The following is a 16,120-nucleotide window of genomic DNA, read 5'->3' on the forward strand; positions in this document are numbered from 1 at the left end:
TGATATATCTGCTACTTCGTTTCCTAGTTCTACTTTTGTAAATAACAGTCTTTTGTTGCAGTAACGCTATTTATTGTTTTTCCAAATTAAAGAAAGTATAACAAAGTAGAATCACAGTTACAAGTTAAGGTTGCTCCTCTAGTCCTATCTACTCTGACTAATTGCGTATCAATGCAGGTACTATATCTTAAGCAAGATGGTTACTTCTTACATCAAAATGGAGGCTTGGTGGAGTCTGATGTCTCTCTATGCTCCTGCTGGTGGAATCTCTATAGCCTTATGGAAGCTTCTTCTGCGAGAGCTCCTAGCCAATCTCTCTTATGGCTTAAATAGCCAAGAAATCCATTCCTCACACACACACACACCCATACGACCACCCCCAGCTCAGGTATCATTCCGCCCCCCTGTCCTTGCCAGTTATGTCTTCTTTAGACCTCTAAGTGGCGCTGTAACCTCACCCATGAGGTCCTGTGATGTTGGTTGTCCGACACCAGGGGGCACCCTGATCATACAGGTGTTTAGATCTGAAAGGTGACCCTCCCTTCATTGTCTCAGGCATACAGAAACTGTTGGGGTATTGTCCATCTGCTAACCAACTGTTCCCATGAGAACTTCCATTGTCCCCCTGGTTTTTATGGCTTTATTATCCAAGGGTCCCATTCTTTGAGATAAGATAATACCAGTTTCACTGGCCATTTAATCACTAGACCAGTTCTGATGGTTTCTGTTCCCAAGGGTAATAATAGCAGTTAACTGAACGTCTCTTTGATCTGGTTTCTGTAACACAGCAAGCATTTTGAGATGGTTTCACCATGTGTCCTATGCCAATGTTCTGGATAGAAATCATATCCAACATATGCCGCTTTGTGCCTGAAAGGCACACACACACAGTCCTTCATCCTTGTCCTGGAGTATGCAATAACTGGGTTCTCTTCCGCTCCTAGGGGCAAGAATTTTACCTTTGCTTCAGGTAGTCCATTTACACACCTTTCATTCAAATTCATTCTCACTGACCCCACCAAGATATTATAACCATTATGATAACCTGGACCTAGAGGAGCCACCACATTATACATTCACTATTATGTACATTACCATAAAACCTACAATACAACAGTACAAAATTACAATCTAACAATTATGAACATCACGTCATTATACTGTTTGGTACCATTTCTCCAATTTCGTTCAACTAAACTAGTGCAACTCACTTACAAAAAGGGTGTCACTGGCTTATTAGCTCTGCTCTATCCTTTATATACCTATTTCATTCATCTGTCACTTTCCTATATCCCTTCATCATATTAGACTCCTCATATATACATCTGTGTTTTTCGGTAAGGAATGAAGCAGTTCTCTATGCCGTGCCCTTCTCTGTGACAATTTTTACAGATCTGCTCTCGTTCCGGTTCTACCCCACACAGTAAAGTCTCTGCCTGGAAGGAGGAGACTGCACTGTTTGGTGGCGTTCCCATCATCTTAGGAGGGAACTGCATCTTTTTATACAAGTACCTCATAAAAACACACATGCCTATCTGTCCTACTGATAGAGTTATGGTAACAATTAGTAACACTACAACTGGGTGCATCAAGTAGTTCAGTATAGTATTAGCTTTGTCAGAATAACCAAATATATATTCCCACCAGTAGCCCTCTGAGTCTGTTTCTAACATACGTTCCACCTTCTTAAGTTCATTTTGATCATGGTGTACCATTATAGTTGCATTAGCACCTTCTTCTTGCAATTCCCTCAGCACATACTCATCTCTGTCCAACTTTTCCAACCAATCCTGTAACTCTTTTCCCATTCCCAAATTCATCATCTGGATATCAACAGGATTGTTATACTTAAAATCAATGACCCACCGTGCGACAGAAGGAATGCTATAGTTCCATTTATTAGTTTGGATTTCAGAAACACTGCCAAGGGTACACCAAGAGCCTCTAGCCACAGATACTGTTACAGAGCATCCTTGGTCTAGGATTAATGTTACGTTAGTAGTATCCAGGACAAAAAAGCACACCCTTTTATGTCCTAAATAGTACACTGGTGCCTTGTCCCTGGCAATGTTCTCTCCATCCAAAACACAAATGGAAGCATCCTCCCAACATCTTTCATTTACCCTCCTGAATTGACCTGGGGAACACAATACATCATGGTTTCGCTGCAGACAGAGGGAAACATCAACCTGTTGCCATTTTCCCTTCTCCCTAATTACCTGTGGGAAGTTCAGCCTCGGGTGTAAGATTAAAGATTCTCCGGTTAGTATACCAATGGACTTAATATCATATATAATAACCGGGCGCAACTCTGAATACACTATAAGTGAAGTCGCATAGCATTTTTCAGAATCTGGATCAGTACACCCCAACCACGAACTCGCCCACCATTTTGGACTAGTAAAAGTTATGTGTTTTGGGAGATGTTTACCAACTTGGGAAAGCAGCTCAAAAGGCCATTCACCTTCATGCAGTGACTGTATTATTAATTTGATGTTGGTTGACAGTTCTGTCTGTCCTTGCGTGCAGACCAACGCCCATGATGTATTCCTTCCTCTTCTCACTACGTTGTCGACCAGTGTCTTGAAGTTCTCAATGAAATCCCTAGCAACATTCACCTGTGTGTTTATGTGTTTTTGCTGAATGTTGTCAAGAATATCATTGATCTCTCTCTGTTTAACAAATCCTTGTTTGCTATCTAATGCTATGGCAGACAACTTATTCCTTATAATCTCAATATCGCCTTCATTTAGGATTCCCATTCCTGTACCAACTCCTCCGAGTACAGTGCCAAATACATCCCTTTTCTCTCGATTACTCCTCAAGAGTAGGCGCCCATTTCTGGTGCTTGCACGTCTACCCGTATTACTCTTGGGAGTAATCCAGTTGTACAAACCACGTACTTGATTGCGGGTGTATTTAGCACATACCGGATAGTAGGTCTTTATTAACCACTGAGATATGTTAAAGTGCCAGGTGGACATGGCATATTGTACCTCAGTGATAAGTGTTCTTTTAGAATTTAGATTTACTTGGAGTGGTTGTCCTAACTCCAAGTACTCATACTCCCTCGAGTCATTTGTCTTGCTCTCTGTGCAGATTTCCAAGTGCTCCGATGACCCATCGAGGATTTGTATCTCCCCCACTTCTATGTCTGCTGTTTCACATTTCCAATAGCCTACTGCCTCTCTGTATGACTTATAGGCTCTGGATATTGACCCGATTATGAAATTATCACCTCGTTCTTGTGTCATCGGAACCCTCTGGAATCCGCCCAGATTCTCATCCGTGTATGTGAGTGTAATTTCCTTGGGTGTGTTTGCTGGTTGCAGGTTTCTATACCAATATACACCACACATAAATACATATTCTCCTTCCTTTAAGTGTTCATGTATAATCCCATAGTGTATATCCTTGTGTTCTTGAACCTGCGTTCCTTTTTCACCCCCCAACCAATAACCCGTTTCGTTCATATATATTTTCACATTCACATCTGACTGCAGAGATTCAAGTTTAAACTCAGGATTTCCGGGTACAAATGAAAGCCTATTGTCTCTGGAATTGGGATTAAACCTGCCAAATGAAAAAAACTTTCTATATTGATCTCCGTCCTGATTGCCCCATTGGTATATTTCCAATGGCACACGGCGATCCATTGTCAGTCTAGATTTTCTTCTCCTGTTATTGTTGTCCTCATGTTTTTGTTGCAAATATATCCATTGTTTTATCTGCTTTGTCATTATTGACTCTGGATTATGTAATTCCATATCTCCATCTCCATACCCAGAGTATTCCTCCTCAAGTTCCACTGTGTCACTATTACACAGCCTCATCAGCACCATGAAAAATAAAAATTTGATGTACATTGTCCAGATGCCTCCGTTCTGTTAATTTTCGCTCCACTGGGCTCTGGAAAAGAAGAAGACAAGTGCGGTATCAGTTCTTAACAGTCATATCTCTTACACTGATCTGCATGAACCCATTTCTCCACTTCCCTCCTTTTCATGCATTTGCCATTTTTAATGCCCAAACGCTTAACCTTGACCACTTGATCACTTAAGGCTATGGTGATCTCAAAGGGACCTGTCCAGTTTGCATCCCATGAGGATTTGGGTACAAAATTTTTCACCATCACCTTATCCCCAACTTTTAATGCAATCGGTGGTCTGTTAGGGTGTTCCCTTTGCTTTGGAGCCATATTACTGGCCGCAAAGTGCAGATACTTTTGCACTTGCTCCTGTAATTGACTCAGGAATTTTTCCTTTTCCGCACTCTCTTTCAGGGGTGTGCTGAGCATGGGATCAGCTGGGTGGCTGAGATTCATGATTCTCCCTGTCATCAATTGATATGGGGTCAGTACTGTGCCTCTGGCTGCTGACCCTCTTATGGCCATTAAAATGGTTGGTAAATGAGTCAACCAATCTTTACCCGATTGTAGGACCAACTTTTTAAGCCTCTCTTTTAGAGTTCTGTTCATTCTTTCCACCATGCCAGAGGACTGGGGATGATATGGTACATGAAATCTCTGTTCTACCCCAAGCAGATTACAAACTCCGGTCATGATTTTCCCTGTGAAATGGGTGCCTCTATCTGACTCGATTGTTTTTGGGAATCCCCACCTGGACAGGACCTCTGTCCATAAGGCCTTGGCGGTAGCCGCAGCTGAGTCTTTCCTCATAGGTAGGGCTTCTACCCATTTTGAAAACACATCCACCACCACCAACAGATATCTGTACCCTCCTGGAGCACTTTGTAACGGGCCTATAAAATCAATCTGTAGATTCTCCCAGGGGCCTTCAGCTACAGGCACTCTAGCAAGCACAGGTCTCTGGCCTTTTGGCCTGGGGTTCATCTGAGCACAAATAAGACACTCCTGAACAATTTTCAGAACTGTGTTATTCATGTCTTCCCACCAATACTTTGTCTGAATGAATTTTAAGTTGCCTTGAACACCCATGTGACCTGTCAGTCGGTGATTTTCCTTTGCGATGTCCTTTTGATGCTGGGATGGCACAACAAAACATAATCCTTCAATGGTGTTTTTAAGGAGAAGGTTATCTCGCATTACAAAATCCTGAGGAACATCTGCCGCTTTGCCTCTAACTAGATTTTTAAGATGTGTTAAGGATTCATCTTTATCCTGCTCCTCGGCTAAACAAGGGGTAGGGGTCTTAAGTACAGGCAGTAGTTCAGCTAGGTCCGTATCATTTTTCCTGCCTTCAAAATCCTCTTCTTCCCAAGCCTGTTGTCCCTCTATGTCATAGGGAGCCCACTTAACCCCTATCAAAGCTGCCTCTTTTGCTAGCTCATCTACCTTGTTGTTTCCCACTGCTAACTCATCACTGCCTTTCTGGTGTGCTTTTACCTTGATTATGGCCACTCTTTGTGGTTCAGAGCTTGCTTTGGCCCAAATGTCTTGGAACACTGCAGTATGCATTAGGGATTTACCAGAAGCATCACTGAATCCTCTAGTGTGCCATAAGGGCATGTATTCAGTCAGTGACCTGGTGACATATGCACTATCTGAGAAGATTGTAATTGGGCCTGCACTGAAATGCATAATGGCTTCTCTTACTGCCTCTAATTCTGCTCTTTGAGCTGAGAAATTCCTGGGACATTTTATCAAAATTTCCTCTCGTGTCTGTGGACACCACAGGGCGTATCCTGTGTGGAAACTTCCTCCCTCCCAGTACCGAGATCCATCTACCCAGACTCTGAGATCTTCCTTTCCTTCCACTAATCTGAAGATCTCCTGTGTTTTTGTTCGGTGGAATTCTCCACAATCATGTTGCGTACCCTCATATTGCATTAACTGAGGAAGAACGTATGTGGCATTGTGCATCACCGTGAGGTTTCTAGGCGTTAGATCAATCAGCCATCGGGCTACCCTTTGGGATGATACTCCACTAAGGGTGCGTTCTAGAAGCATCTTAATGGGAGTATGGGGTGTCTGTAGAGTCAGCGTCCCAAAGCCTACAATGTGTTCAGTTGCAAGAACAGCCCAATGCACACCCATCAAGTTCCTGACACAATCATCAAATCCCCTCTCAACTGGACTAAGCACTCGAGAAAAATATCCAACAGGTACCCATTTTATTTGCCTCTCTTGCAGCAACACAGCCGTGATTGCTACATTTGATGTGTACACTTGTATAGCAAATGGCAACTCCATGTTGGGATTACTTAATGCTGGGGCTTGCATTAAAGTGATTTTCAACAGTTTAAATCCCTGTTCCTGTTCTTCTGCCCACTCTAGCGGATCTGCTTCCCTTTTGTCACTTTTCAATAATTCATAAAGAGGTTTTGCCTTTTCTGCAAATCCTTCAATGAAGTCTCGGCGGAAACCGACCACCCCCAAGAATTGTCGCAGTGCTGTTTTTGTATTGGGCCTTGGAAGTTTCTGGATAGTTTCACATTTGTTTGGGTCAGGAGTCCTCCCCCCCTTTGAAACTACAACTCCCAAAAAGGAAACAGAATCTTTCATTAACTGGGCCTTCATTGGGTTTAGCTTTAACCCTGCTTTCTCAATTAATGTTAATAACTCCTTAAGGAGAGCATAGTGCTGCTCCCTAGTGTCTGTCTGGATAAGCACATCATCCACGTATTGAATGATACATTCTGGCTCTGAAAAAGATTTTAAAACATCAATCATGCATTTATGAAAATAGGTTGAACTGGACTTGAACCCTTGTGGCAGCCTGCAGAAAGTGTATTGCTTTCCTTGGAAACAAAATGCAAATTTGTATTGGCTATCTGGGTGAATGGGGATCGAAAAATAGCCATTTGAGACGTCGATAGACGAATACACTGCTGCAGATGATTTGAGCGCTGTCATCATATCGGGCATTTTGGCAACAACATTGGTGACAGATGGGGTACATTTGTTTAGTGCACGGAAATCTAGACAGGGTCGCCAACCATTACCCTTTTTTACTGGCCATAGGGGTGCATTATTTGTTGATTGGCATTCTCTAATCACTTCTTGTGCCAACAAATTTTCAATGGTGCACCGTACAAATGGAATTGATTCAGGGGGAATCTTGTACTGTTTCTGTGGTAAGGGATCTGGGCCTTCTACTTTGACAATCATATTTGTCACCTTGCCACACTCATTTTTGTATGTCGCCCACACTTTGTCATGCTGCCACAAGATTTCAGCTAACCTTTGATCATTCGTTTTTAACAATGCTCTGGGATCCATCGCGTCACTGGGTTTCACTGATGCCAACCCATAATTGTCAGTGATCATGCAAACATTCCCTTTGTACCTGGAACCTCTCCACAACATCCAATTACATAGATCTACCACCAAACCATGTGCTTTCATCACATCCGATCCAATGATGGTGCCCTCATGTGTAGGAGACAGGTACATACTGTGTTGTATGTCCATGTTTCCTATGTTTATGGGCACTGGCATTGATTGCAATGCAGGAACTACCTGACCTCCAAAACCTCTCAAAAAAATTGACTTGCCATTAGGGTCAGCTGTCAATGTCATATTTGTCAAACTGACAGCTGCTCCTGTATCCAGAAGTATATCAGCGCGATGGCCCCCTACCGCTCCCTGGATATGTGGTCTATTGCCCTTGTCCCTTTCAAGTTGACATACTGGGGACAAGGGTGGGGCCTGTAATCCCTATGGTTTCACATAAGGATTGGATGGGGGTGGGGTCTTGTATTCCTCTGGAATTTCAGCGATTTTACTTTTAACCCTCTCTAGCTCTTTTAGGAGTGGACCATATAGGGTAACATTGGGATCTTGGACCTTTTCCCTCTGCACCCTGTCTGGTCCAGGCCTCTTCTGATCTTTCCTGTCAGCAAAACTTCTGTTACCCCCTACTCTCCTGTTCAATTTACAGTCTCTCATGAAATGTCCCATATGCCCACATTTGTAACATTTGCCAGTGGATCTGACTCTTCCTTCACTCTTAGTTACCTCTGCAATTTTCCTTTGCATTTTACTGTCCTGATTTGTCTCCTGAATCCAGTCCTTTATTATGTTCAGAAATGTCTGGTATGAATTAGCATTTCTGAGTGCAATCTTTGTGTGATAATCCACAAAGGTACACTTGTTAGCCATCGAGTAAAGAAAACTACCGTCGTCAGGAGACATATCTGGGCAATTAAATGTGGATTTGTACAGTGACAAGTATTCACTGCAAAATAAAACAGGGTCTTCACCTTTCCTAAATCTGGCATTTTCTAGTGCATTGGTTCCTCTAGCATCTCTCCCTCCCATCACTCTCTGTAACTCTCCCATTCTGTCTGCTGCATTTCCCCAATTGGAATTAAGTTCTGCCAACAGACCAGTATGAGTCCCCACAGGAGGCAGTAATTTCTCACACAGCTGTGAAGGGAGCCATGCACGCAGTAGCGCACAGGCATCTCTGTTTCCCAAATTATATTGAGTGACTACAGCTTCCAGCTTATTGGAGAGGCTGACAGGTGAGGCTGAAGTGTCAAACTTCCCCAATATCTGGCACAGGTTTGTGCGATCCTGTATAGAGAGTGTTGTGGAGTGCACATTATGATTTGCATGACCTTGCCCTTGAGCATTTCTGTGTTGGTGATCAATCCTGTCTGGGATAGGAGTAAAGAGTGTGGAATTTTGATTTAATGAAAGCTCAGGAGGAGATTGAGATTCGTCTGCAGTACAAATCGGATGCTCCTCTCTGCCTCTTTGCTCCTCTCCCAGGGATTTGTAACCTGAGCTATTACCCTGGTTGCATGCATTGTTACCATGTGCTTTTAACAACTGTAAACATTGTTCCTTTTGAGCCAGCTGCTCTGTAAGCATTTGAATAACACAATCTTTTTGTGACTCTTTTGCTTCCAAAGATGCTATCTGTAACTCCCTGAGTCTACATCTAGATTCACAGTCCTCTAAACACTCTTGTAAATCACAATTCTCTTCACCAAGTTTGTCAACTTCCTCCTTTAATTCCTCACATTCACAAGCATTATTCTTAATATCCATGGCCAAACAACCTTGCGTAATGTTATCAAGCTCCTTCCTTAGCTGAGCTTTTTCAGTGTAAAATTGCAATTCTTTCTGTAAAGCGATCTCTTTCATCTTAATTAACATATCAATGAGATTGGCCATTCTCTGTTTTCTATTTTTTTTAGAAGATACTTTAGTTTGCAATTTTTCATTCTGCATGTCACACTGCTTTTCTAAATCACCAAACTGATGAGTCAATGCCTCATCCATACACAAATGATAAGAAGCAGAGGAATATTTCTTAAGAAAATCTGTTACAACTTCCATGTTTACAATTTCCAAGTAACTGAGATAAAACTTCAACAAAACAGTACTTCACTATTGTCTCACTAACACAATTTGAGACCACTTAACACCACAATGACAACAAGTTTCAATGACAACTTACACAATTTCTGATACAAATTATACAAGTTTCAACAACACAATACACTAGTTGCAATACAAACTACACCAGTTTCAATACAACTTCTATCTGTGTCAATGACAAATTACACAATTCTCAACAATTAAATACACTAGCTTCAATACAAAACTAGACCAGTTTTAATAGAACTTCTATCTGTGCCAATGACAAATTACACGTGTAATTCTATTGTATAGCTATTTCAATTCAGACATACAAGTCTGTTCCACAGGTATCGTGCATCCAATTACAAAAATTGGTTCAATGCTCTACCTACTTCTAACTGACCGTATCCCACATACACAGACCAATTTCTGACTGATCTAAGATCCAGGCCAGAGAGGTTTCCTATTGGGCAGAAGGCTACTTCCCCTTCACATGAACACTAGAAAACTATCTAATTCACTTTCCCTCAAAAACGTCTGGTTATATTCCTATAGATCCTATGGGTACTTCAGTTAGCACAGGGTGATCAATCCTGTCTCTGCCGGCAACCACTGAATAGCTAATACAGGCTTACTAACACAATTAAGAACTAACAAACAACAACAAAAAACCAACAGCAATACAGCACTATATATGCATATTAGTCATAGATAAGAAAGTGTTCATACTTCACCAGCTTTGCGCGTCCGCTCAGCGATGGAATACTTCACAGCACTTCAGGTAACGATTCAGGCGTCTCTGTCTTCACGACCAGCACGAAACTCAGGCGATGCCCTTAGACCTGGCTTCTTTGAGGAGTCCTGGCGTCTGTAGTAACCGTCAGGTGGATTTCATCAATCTTCTAGGAAACCTGGATTGCAGCGACTGGATGTTCTTGATCCGTTTCCTGTAGCAGTCACGATATTGTGGAGTTCTATGTGGATTTGACTATTCCACACGCTATCTGGGGTGCCAAATGATATATCTGCTACTTCGTTTCCTAGTTCTACTTTTGTAAATAACAGTCTTTTGTTGCAGTAACGCTATTTATTGTTTTTCCAAATTAAAGAAAGTATAACAAAGTAGAATCACAGTTACAAGTTAAGGTTGCTCCTCTAGTCCTATCTACTCTGACTAATTGCGTATCAATGCAGGTACTATATCTTAAGCAAGATGGTTACTTCTTACATCAAAATGGAGGCTTGGTGGAGTCTGATGTCTCTCTATGCTCCTGCTGGTGGAATCTCTATAGCCTTATGGAAGCTTCTTCTGCGAGAGCTCCTAGCCAATCTCTCTTATGGCTTAAATAGCCAAGAAATCCATTCCTCACACACACACACCCATACGACCACCCCCAGCTCAGGTATCATTCCGCCCCCCTGTCCTTGCCAGTTATGTCTTCTTTAGACCTCTAAGTGGCGCTGTAACCTCACCCATGAGGTCCTGTGATGTTGGTTGTCCGACACCAGGGGGCACCCTGATCATACAGGTGTTTAGATCTGAAAGGTGACCCTCCCTTCATTGTCTCAGGCATACAGAAACTGTTGGGGTATTGTCCATCTGCTAACCAACTGTTCCCATGAGAACTTCCATTGTCCCCTTGGTTTTTATGGCTTTATTATCCAAGGGTCCCATTCTTTGAGATAAGATAATACCAGTTTCACTGGCCATTTAATCACTAGACCAGTTCTGATGGTTTCTGTTCCCAAGGGTAATAATAGCAGTTAACTGAATGTCTCTTTGATCTGGTTTCTGTAACACAGCAAGCATTTTGAGATGGTTTCACCATGTGTCCTATGCCAATGTTCTGGATAGAAATCATATCCAACACAATGTAAAAAGTTAGTTGTTTTTGGCTCCGCCCACTATTTCTAACCTTAACATACAGTCACTCAATGACCAAGTTTATGAGCTGTGGTGTCCTTGGCATAAATAAGTTGCATTTTACCATTGAAATTAAACAAATCTGATTGGCTGTGTTTGGCCCGCTCCCTTCAGAATTTAAACCCCAGTCTCCCAGTGACTGACTGTACCAGATTTGAGGCCTCTGCCATTAAGAGTGTATGAATGGCAGCAATGTAAATATTCCCCTTGAAAATCAAAAGGTAAATTTTGATTGGCTGCTGTAGGCTCCAACCACTTTCCTGAATATTAGTCCCAGTCACCCAGTGGCCAACTGTGTCACGTTTGTGAAACCTGCCAATAAGCGAACAGCTGAAATCAATCTAACAAATCTGATTGGCTGTTTGTGGCTCCACCCCTTTAGTGAATTTGGACCCCAGTCACCCAATGACTGACTGTATCAGGTTTGAGGCCTCAGCCATTAACAGTGTAAGAATGGTAGCAATGTAAATATTCCCCTTGAAAATCAATAGGTGAATTTTGATTGGCTGTTGTAGGCTCCACCCACATTTCTGAATATTCATCCCAGTCATCCAGTGGCCAATTGTGTAAAGTTTGGGAACCCTGCCATGTTAAAAATTTAGTTGTTGGCACTGGCCACTTTTTCTAACCTTGACATACAGTCACTCAATTATCAAGTTTATCAGCTTTGGGGTCCTTGGTATCAATACTTTGTATAAACAAATATGGCTGTTTGTGGCTCCGCCCCCTTTCTGAATTTGAACCCTAATCACCCAATGACTGACTGTATCAGGTTTGAGGCATCTGCTATTAACAGTATAAGGATGGTAGCAACTTAAATATTCCCTTTGAAAATCAAAAGGTGAATTTTTATTGGCTTTTGTAGGCTCCACCCACCTTCCAAAATCTTAATCTCATTCACCCAGTGACCAACTGTGCAAAGTTTGAGAGCCCTGCCATTAACAGTGTAAGAATGGCTGCAGTTTATATTTTCCAGTGAAATTTGTTTTAGCTCCGCCCACTTTTTGTAACCTTGACACACAGTCACTCAATGACCAAGTTTATGAGCTTTCAGGTTCCTTGCATCAAAAATGTGTGAATGGAAGCAGTTTATCCACCAAGGAAATCTGATTGGCTGTATGTGGCCCCGCCCCTTTAGTGAATTTGGACCTCAGTCACCCAATGACCAACTGTAGCAAGTTTGAAGCCTCTGTGTGAGAAAACGCGGAAAAGCCGCCGCGGGTACTCAGAACAAGGCGGCTGATTCCGCATCCAGCGCGGCAGGTTGTGCGCGTGGGCCTGCATCTGTTAGCATGACTGAACGCGGAGAAACCGCCGCATGTCCTGAGAAAAAGCCGGCGGATTCCGCGTCCGACGCGGCGGTTTGCACGTATAGGCCTACATATGTTAGTATGGCTGAACGCGGAGAAACCGCCGCATGCTCTGATGGCGGTGTGGCTGCTTCCGCGTCCAACACAGCGGATGCATTGCAACACATGTCTGGTGTGGCTGGGACTGATAGTTCACACAGGTTCAGAAGGACGCGCGCGCGCGCTGAGAGGCAGAGCTTTTATGACAGCCAGAAGGGTGTCAGCTGACCAAGCCGGTCAGCTGACAATTCTATCAGTTTCCATTGGTCCCGCACTTAGGGGAGGCGCTGGAGAGTGCTTTGGTATATATACTGGGTGCTGGTCATTTCTCTGGTGTCTGCCGTTGCGATCACTACGTGGTAGCACTCAGACCTTTTGTCAGTATCTGTGTTAGTCTCTAGATCAGTTCCTAGGTGTTGATGACCAAGGACCTCACACCTCAGAATAGGAATACTGTATATTATCTGTGTTATTCCTCAGACTACAGAGCTCACACCCAAGACTAGGAAATAGCTTTACCATCCAGTTATTACTTCAGACTGGTTCCAGGGTGTTGATGATCAAGGAGCTCACACCCAAGACTAGGCATTGTTGATTATTTGTTATGACCTTCTGCTTTCCTGACTACTCTTCTGATCTCTGATTTGGTACTTCGCTATATCTGATACTCTGTTGCCAAACTCTGCTTGTCTTAGGATTCTGTATCTGTCTCCTGTCTCTGTTCCTGATCTGTCCGTGTGTTGCCGACCTGGCTTGTCCGACCTCGAGAGCTATCTCTCCCGTTAAGAGATAGTTCACAGTCTGTTAGTGACATTCCTCTATTGGTGTCACTCACTCTCTGGTCCTTCCCCCTCTCAGCCTGACTCCGCCCCTTGGGGAGCCTCAGGCCATTGGAAGGAGCCTGTTCTGTGAGCTGTATCCTTACTGCCTTGCACCTTCTATACGGGTGCTCTCCTCAAAGTATTACTGTTGCACCAAGTACTCAATATACTCAGGTGTCCAGAGGTTAGCTTGTATATCTGATTATCGGTGATACTGCAGATCATCAATAATCGGGTGTATATCTGTATTCTCGGTGATACTGCAGATCACCGATGATCAGACCCTCTCTGTGTTACACCGATCATTACACTCTGCCATTAACAGTGTAAGAATGGCAGCAGTTTAAATATTCCCCCTGAAAATCAATAGGTGAATTTTGATTGGCTGTCGTAGGCTCCACCCACTTTCTTGAATCTTAATCGCATTCACCCAGTGACCAAGTGTGCCAAGTTTGGGAACCCTGCCATTAACAGTGTAAGAATGGCTGCAGTTTACATTTTCCCATTTAAAATTAATGGCTGAAATTTGATTGGCTATTTTATGCTCCTCCCACTTTTCCTGGATTCGTAACCTCTGTCACCAAGTGACCAACTGTGCCAAGTGTGGGGACTCTGGCTTGAGTACTGCGAGAATGGCAGCCTGTTACATTTTTCCATTGACATGAATGGGTGAAATCTGATTGGCTGTTTGTAGCTCCGCCCAGGTGTGCAGGGGGGACCCGAGACCCCCAGAACATATCATCCCAGGTAATAAGGGATCTGTGTACCAAGTTTCGTTCAAATCGGTCAAGCCGTTTTCGAGTGATCGCGGCACATACACTCACATACATACACACATCCGATTTTATATATATAGATTCTGTCCAGAACTTGGCGATACCTAAGGTTTGGTTGTAGCCATAGGTGGGCTATATGCAGTTTAACTGCGAGTGCTATAAATTGTATTAGCTTATGAGAAGCGTATTTGATTTCTAGTGGTTTGTAACCTAGGAGGAATATTTTAGGGTCTTTTTCTATCCGTATGCCCAGATCACTCCGAATAAGAGCGTGTATTCTAGACCAGATTTTGACAGACCTGGGGCAGGACCAGAAGATGTGATATATTGTGCCTTTGTCTGAGCACCCTCGATAGCAAGTGTCAGGTTTGTTTTTATCAAAGGTGTGGATTTTTTGTGGTGTCATATAGATTCTGTGCAGTAGTTTTATTGAGGTCTCAAGACCTGAGCTATATATGCTTCCTTTGGAGAGAGATTCCATACATTCAAACCAAGTTTCATCATCTAATGTCTCGCCCAGGTCTGTTTCCCAGTCTGTCTGATTTTTATGTCGAAAGGAAGTGGAAGGTTGATTAAAGATTGAATATAGTTGCGAAAGAACCCCTTTTTTAGTGGGGTCATTAGAGCATAACTGCTCAAACCACATGTTTGTGATTATTTTTTTGTGTGTGGAGAAGGATGAGGTAAAGTGATAAATTTGAAATATGCGAAAATGTTCGCTCTGAGTTGTAGGGAAGATATTTTTTAGTTGTTGTAGTGTTGGGATTTTGTTTTCGGTTGTAATATCGCGTAGGGAGAGAATGTTTGCCTCCTTCCATGCCTTGAAGGCTTTCTGATTTAATCCTGCCTGAAAATCAGGATTTCCGAAAAGGTCTAATAGTGGGGGAGTGGGAGATTGTAGGTTGTATCTCGTCCTCATCCCTCTCCAAACAAAGTATGATAAACCGTAGGGGCTAGTTCTTTAAGGGGAGCCAGCTTCCATTTTGTTGACCATAATAGGCCTTTCCAGGTCATTTTCTAGCTCTACCCATGCAGGAGAATGGTCCTTCGCATATATGAAAGGCAAAAATGCCAATTGCCATGCTCTGTAATATTTAGATATGTTAGGAACAGATAGCCCTCCTTGCGATTTATGGATCCAGAGCACCTTCTTAGCAATTCTGGCCCTTTTACCGTTCCATATGAATTTCAATATATCAGATTGTAAGGAAGATACATCTTGCGTGTTAAGGGGTATGGGTAAGACCCTGAATAGGTATGTCAGCTTAGGCAATAATGTCATCTTAACAGACATGATTCTTCCTGACCAGAAGATACTATACTTTTTCCAAGCTTCTAGGTCATGTTTGAGAGTATGGATTAATGGAGTGTAGTTTAACTTATATAATTTTGAGGTATTATTGGACAGGTTGATTCCCAGATATTTTAGGTAGTGGTCCTTATACTGGAATTTATAGGTATCAGAAATCTTTTTAGCTGTTGTGGGGTCAGTATTGCAGAATAGGGCTTCTGATTTAGAGGCGTTGACTTTTAGGCCTGAGAGTTCTGCAAATGATTTAAGAATTTGAAGCAAATGGGGAAGTGATTTTTCAGGTGAAGTCAGTGTTAAGAGAACGTCGTCAGCAAATAAGCTAATTTTATTAACGTATTCTTTGACTCTGTATCCAAGTATTCCTGTATGTTGTTTGATAGCTCTTGAGAGAGGCTCCATTGCTAGAGCGAATATGGCAGGGGAGAGCGGGCAACCCTGCCTAGTACCTCGATTGATAATGACTCTAGAACCATCTGAGCCAGGTAGCTTAAGGGTAGCTGTGGGTAGTGAGTATAATTGCGTCAACCAGTGGACATATCGTCCATTTATTCCTGCTTGCTGCAACACTGCAAACATATAAGGCCATGATAAGCTATCAAAAGCCTTTTCTATGTCGAGAGTTAGGAGCATTAGTTTGTTTTTG

The 16,120-nt window shown here is 42.7% G+C and overlaps 2 protein-coding genes across 2 annotated transcripts in view; one reads left to right on the forward strand and one right to left on the reverse strand.

Annotated features, from left to right (window-relative positions):
• The window catches only part of LOC137545213 (zinc finger protein 84-like), a 41,492-nt gene that overhangs the window by 7,358 nt on the left and 18,014 nt on the right, over nucleotides 1-16,120 (forward strand). The gene's annotated exons all lie outside the window — the stretch shown is intronic.
• On the reverse strand, nucleotides 7,640-9,271 carry LOC137547501 (posterior protein-like). The gene has a single exon (XM_068271096.1). It carries the CDS (start codon nucleotides 9,269-9,271, stop codon nucleotides 7,640-7,642), a length of 1,632 nt encoding a protein of 543 aa, XP_068127197.1.

The sequence above is a fragment of the Hyperolius riggenbachi genome, chromosome 2 (genome assembly GCF_040937935.1).
Source record: "Hyperolius riggenbachi isolate aHypRig1 chromosome 2, aHypRig1.pri, whole genome shotgun sequence".
Classification (NCBI taxonomy): domain Eukaryota; kingdom Metazoa; phylum Chordata; class Amphibia; order Anura; family Hyperoliidae; genus Hyperolius; species Hyperolius riggenbachi.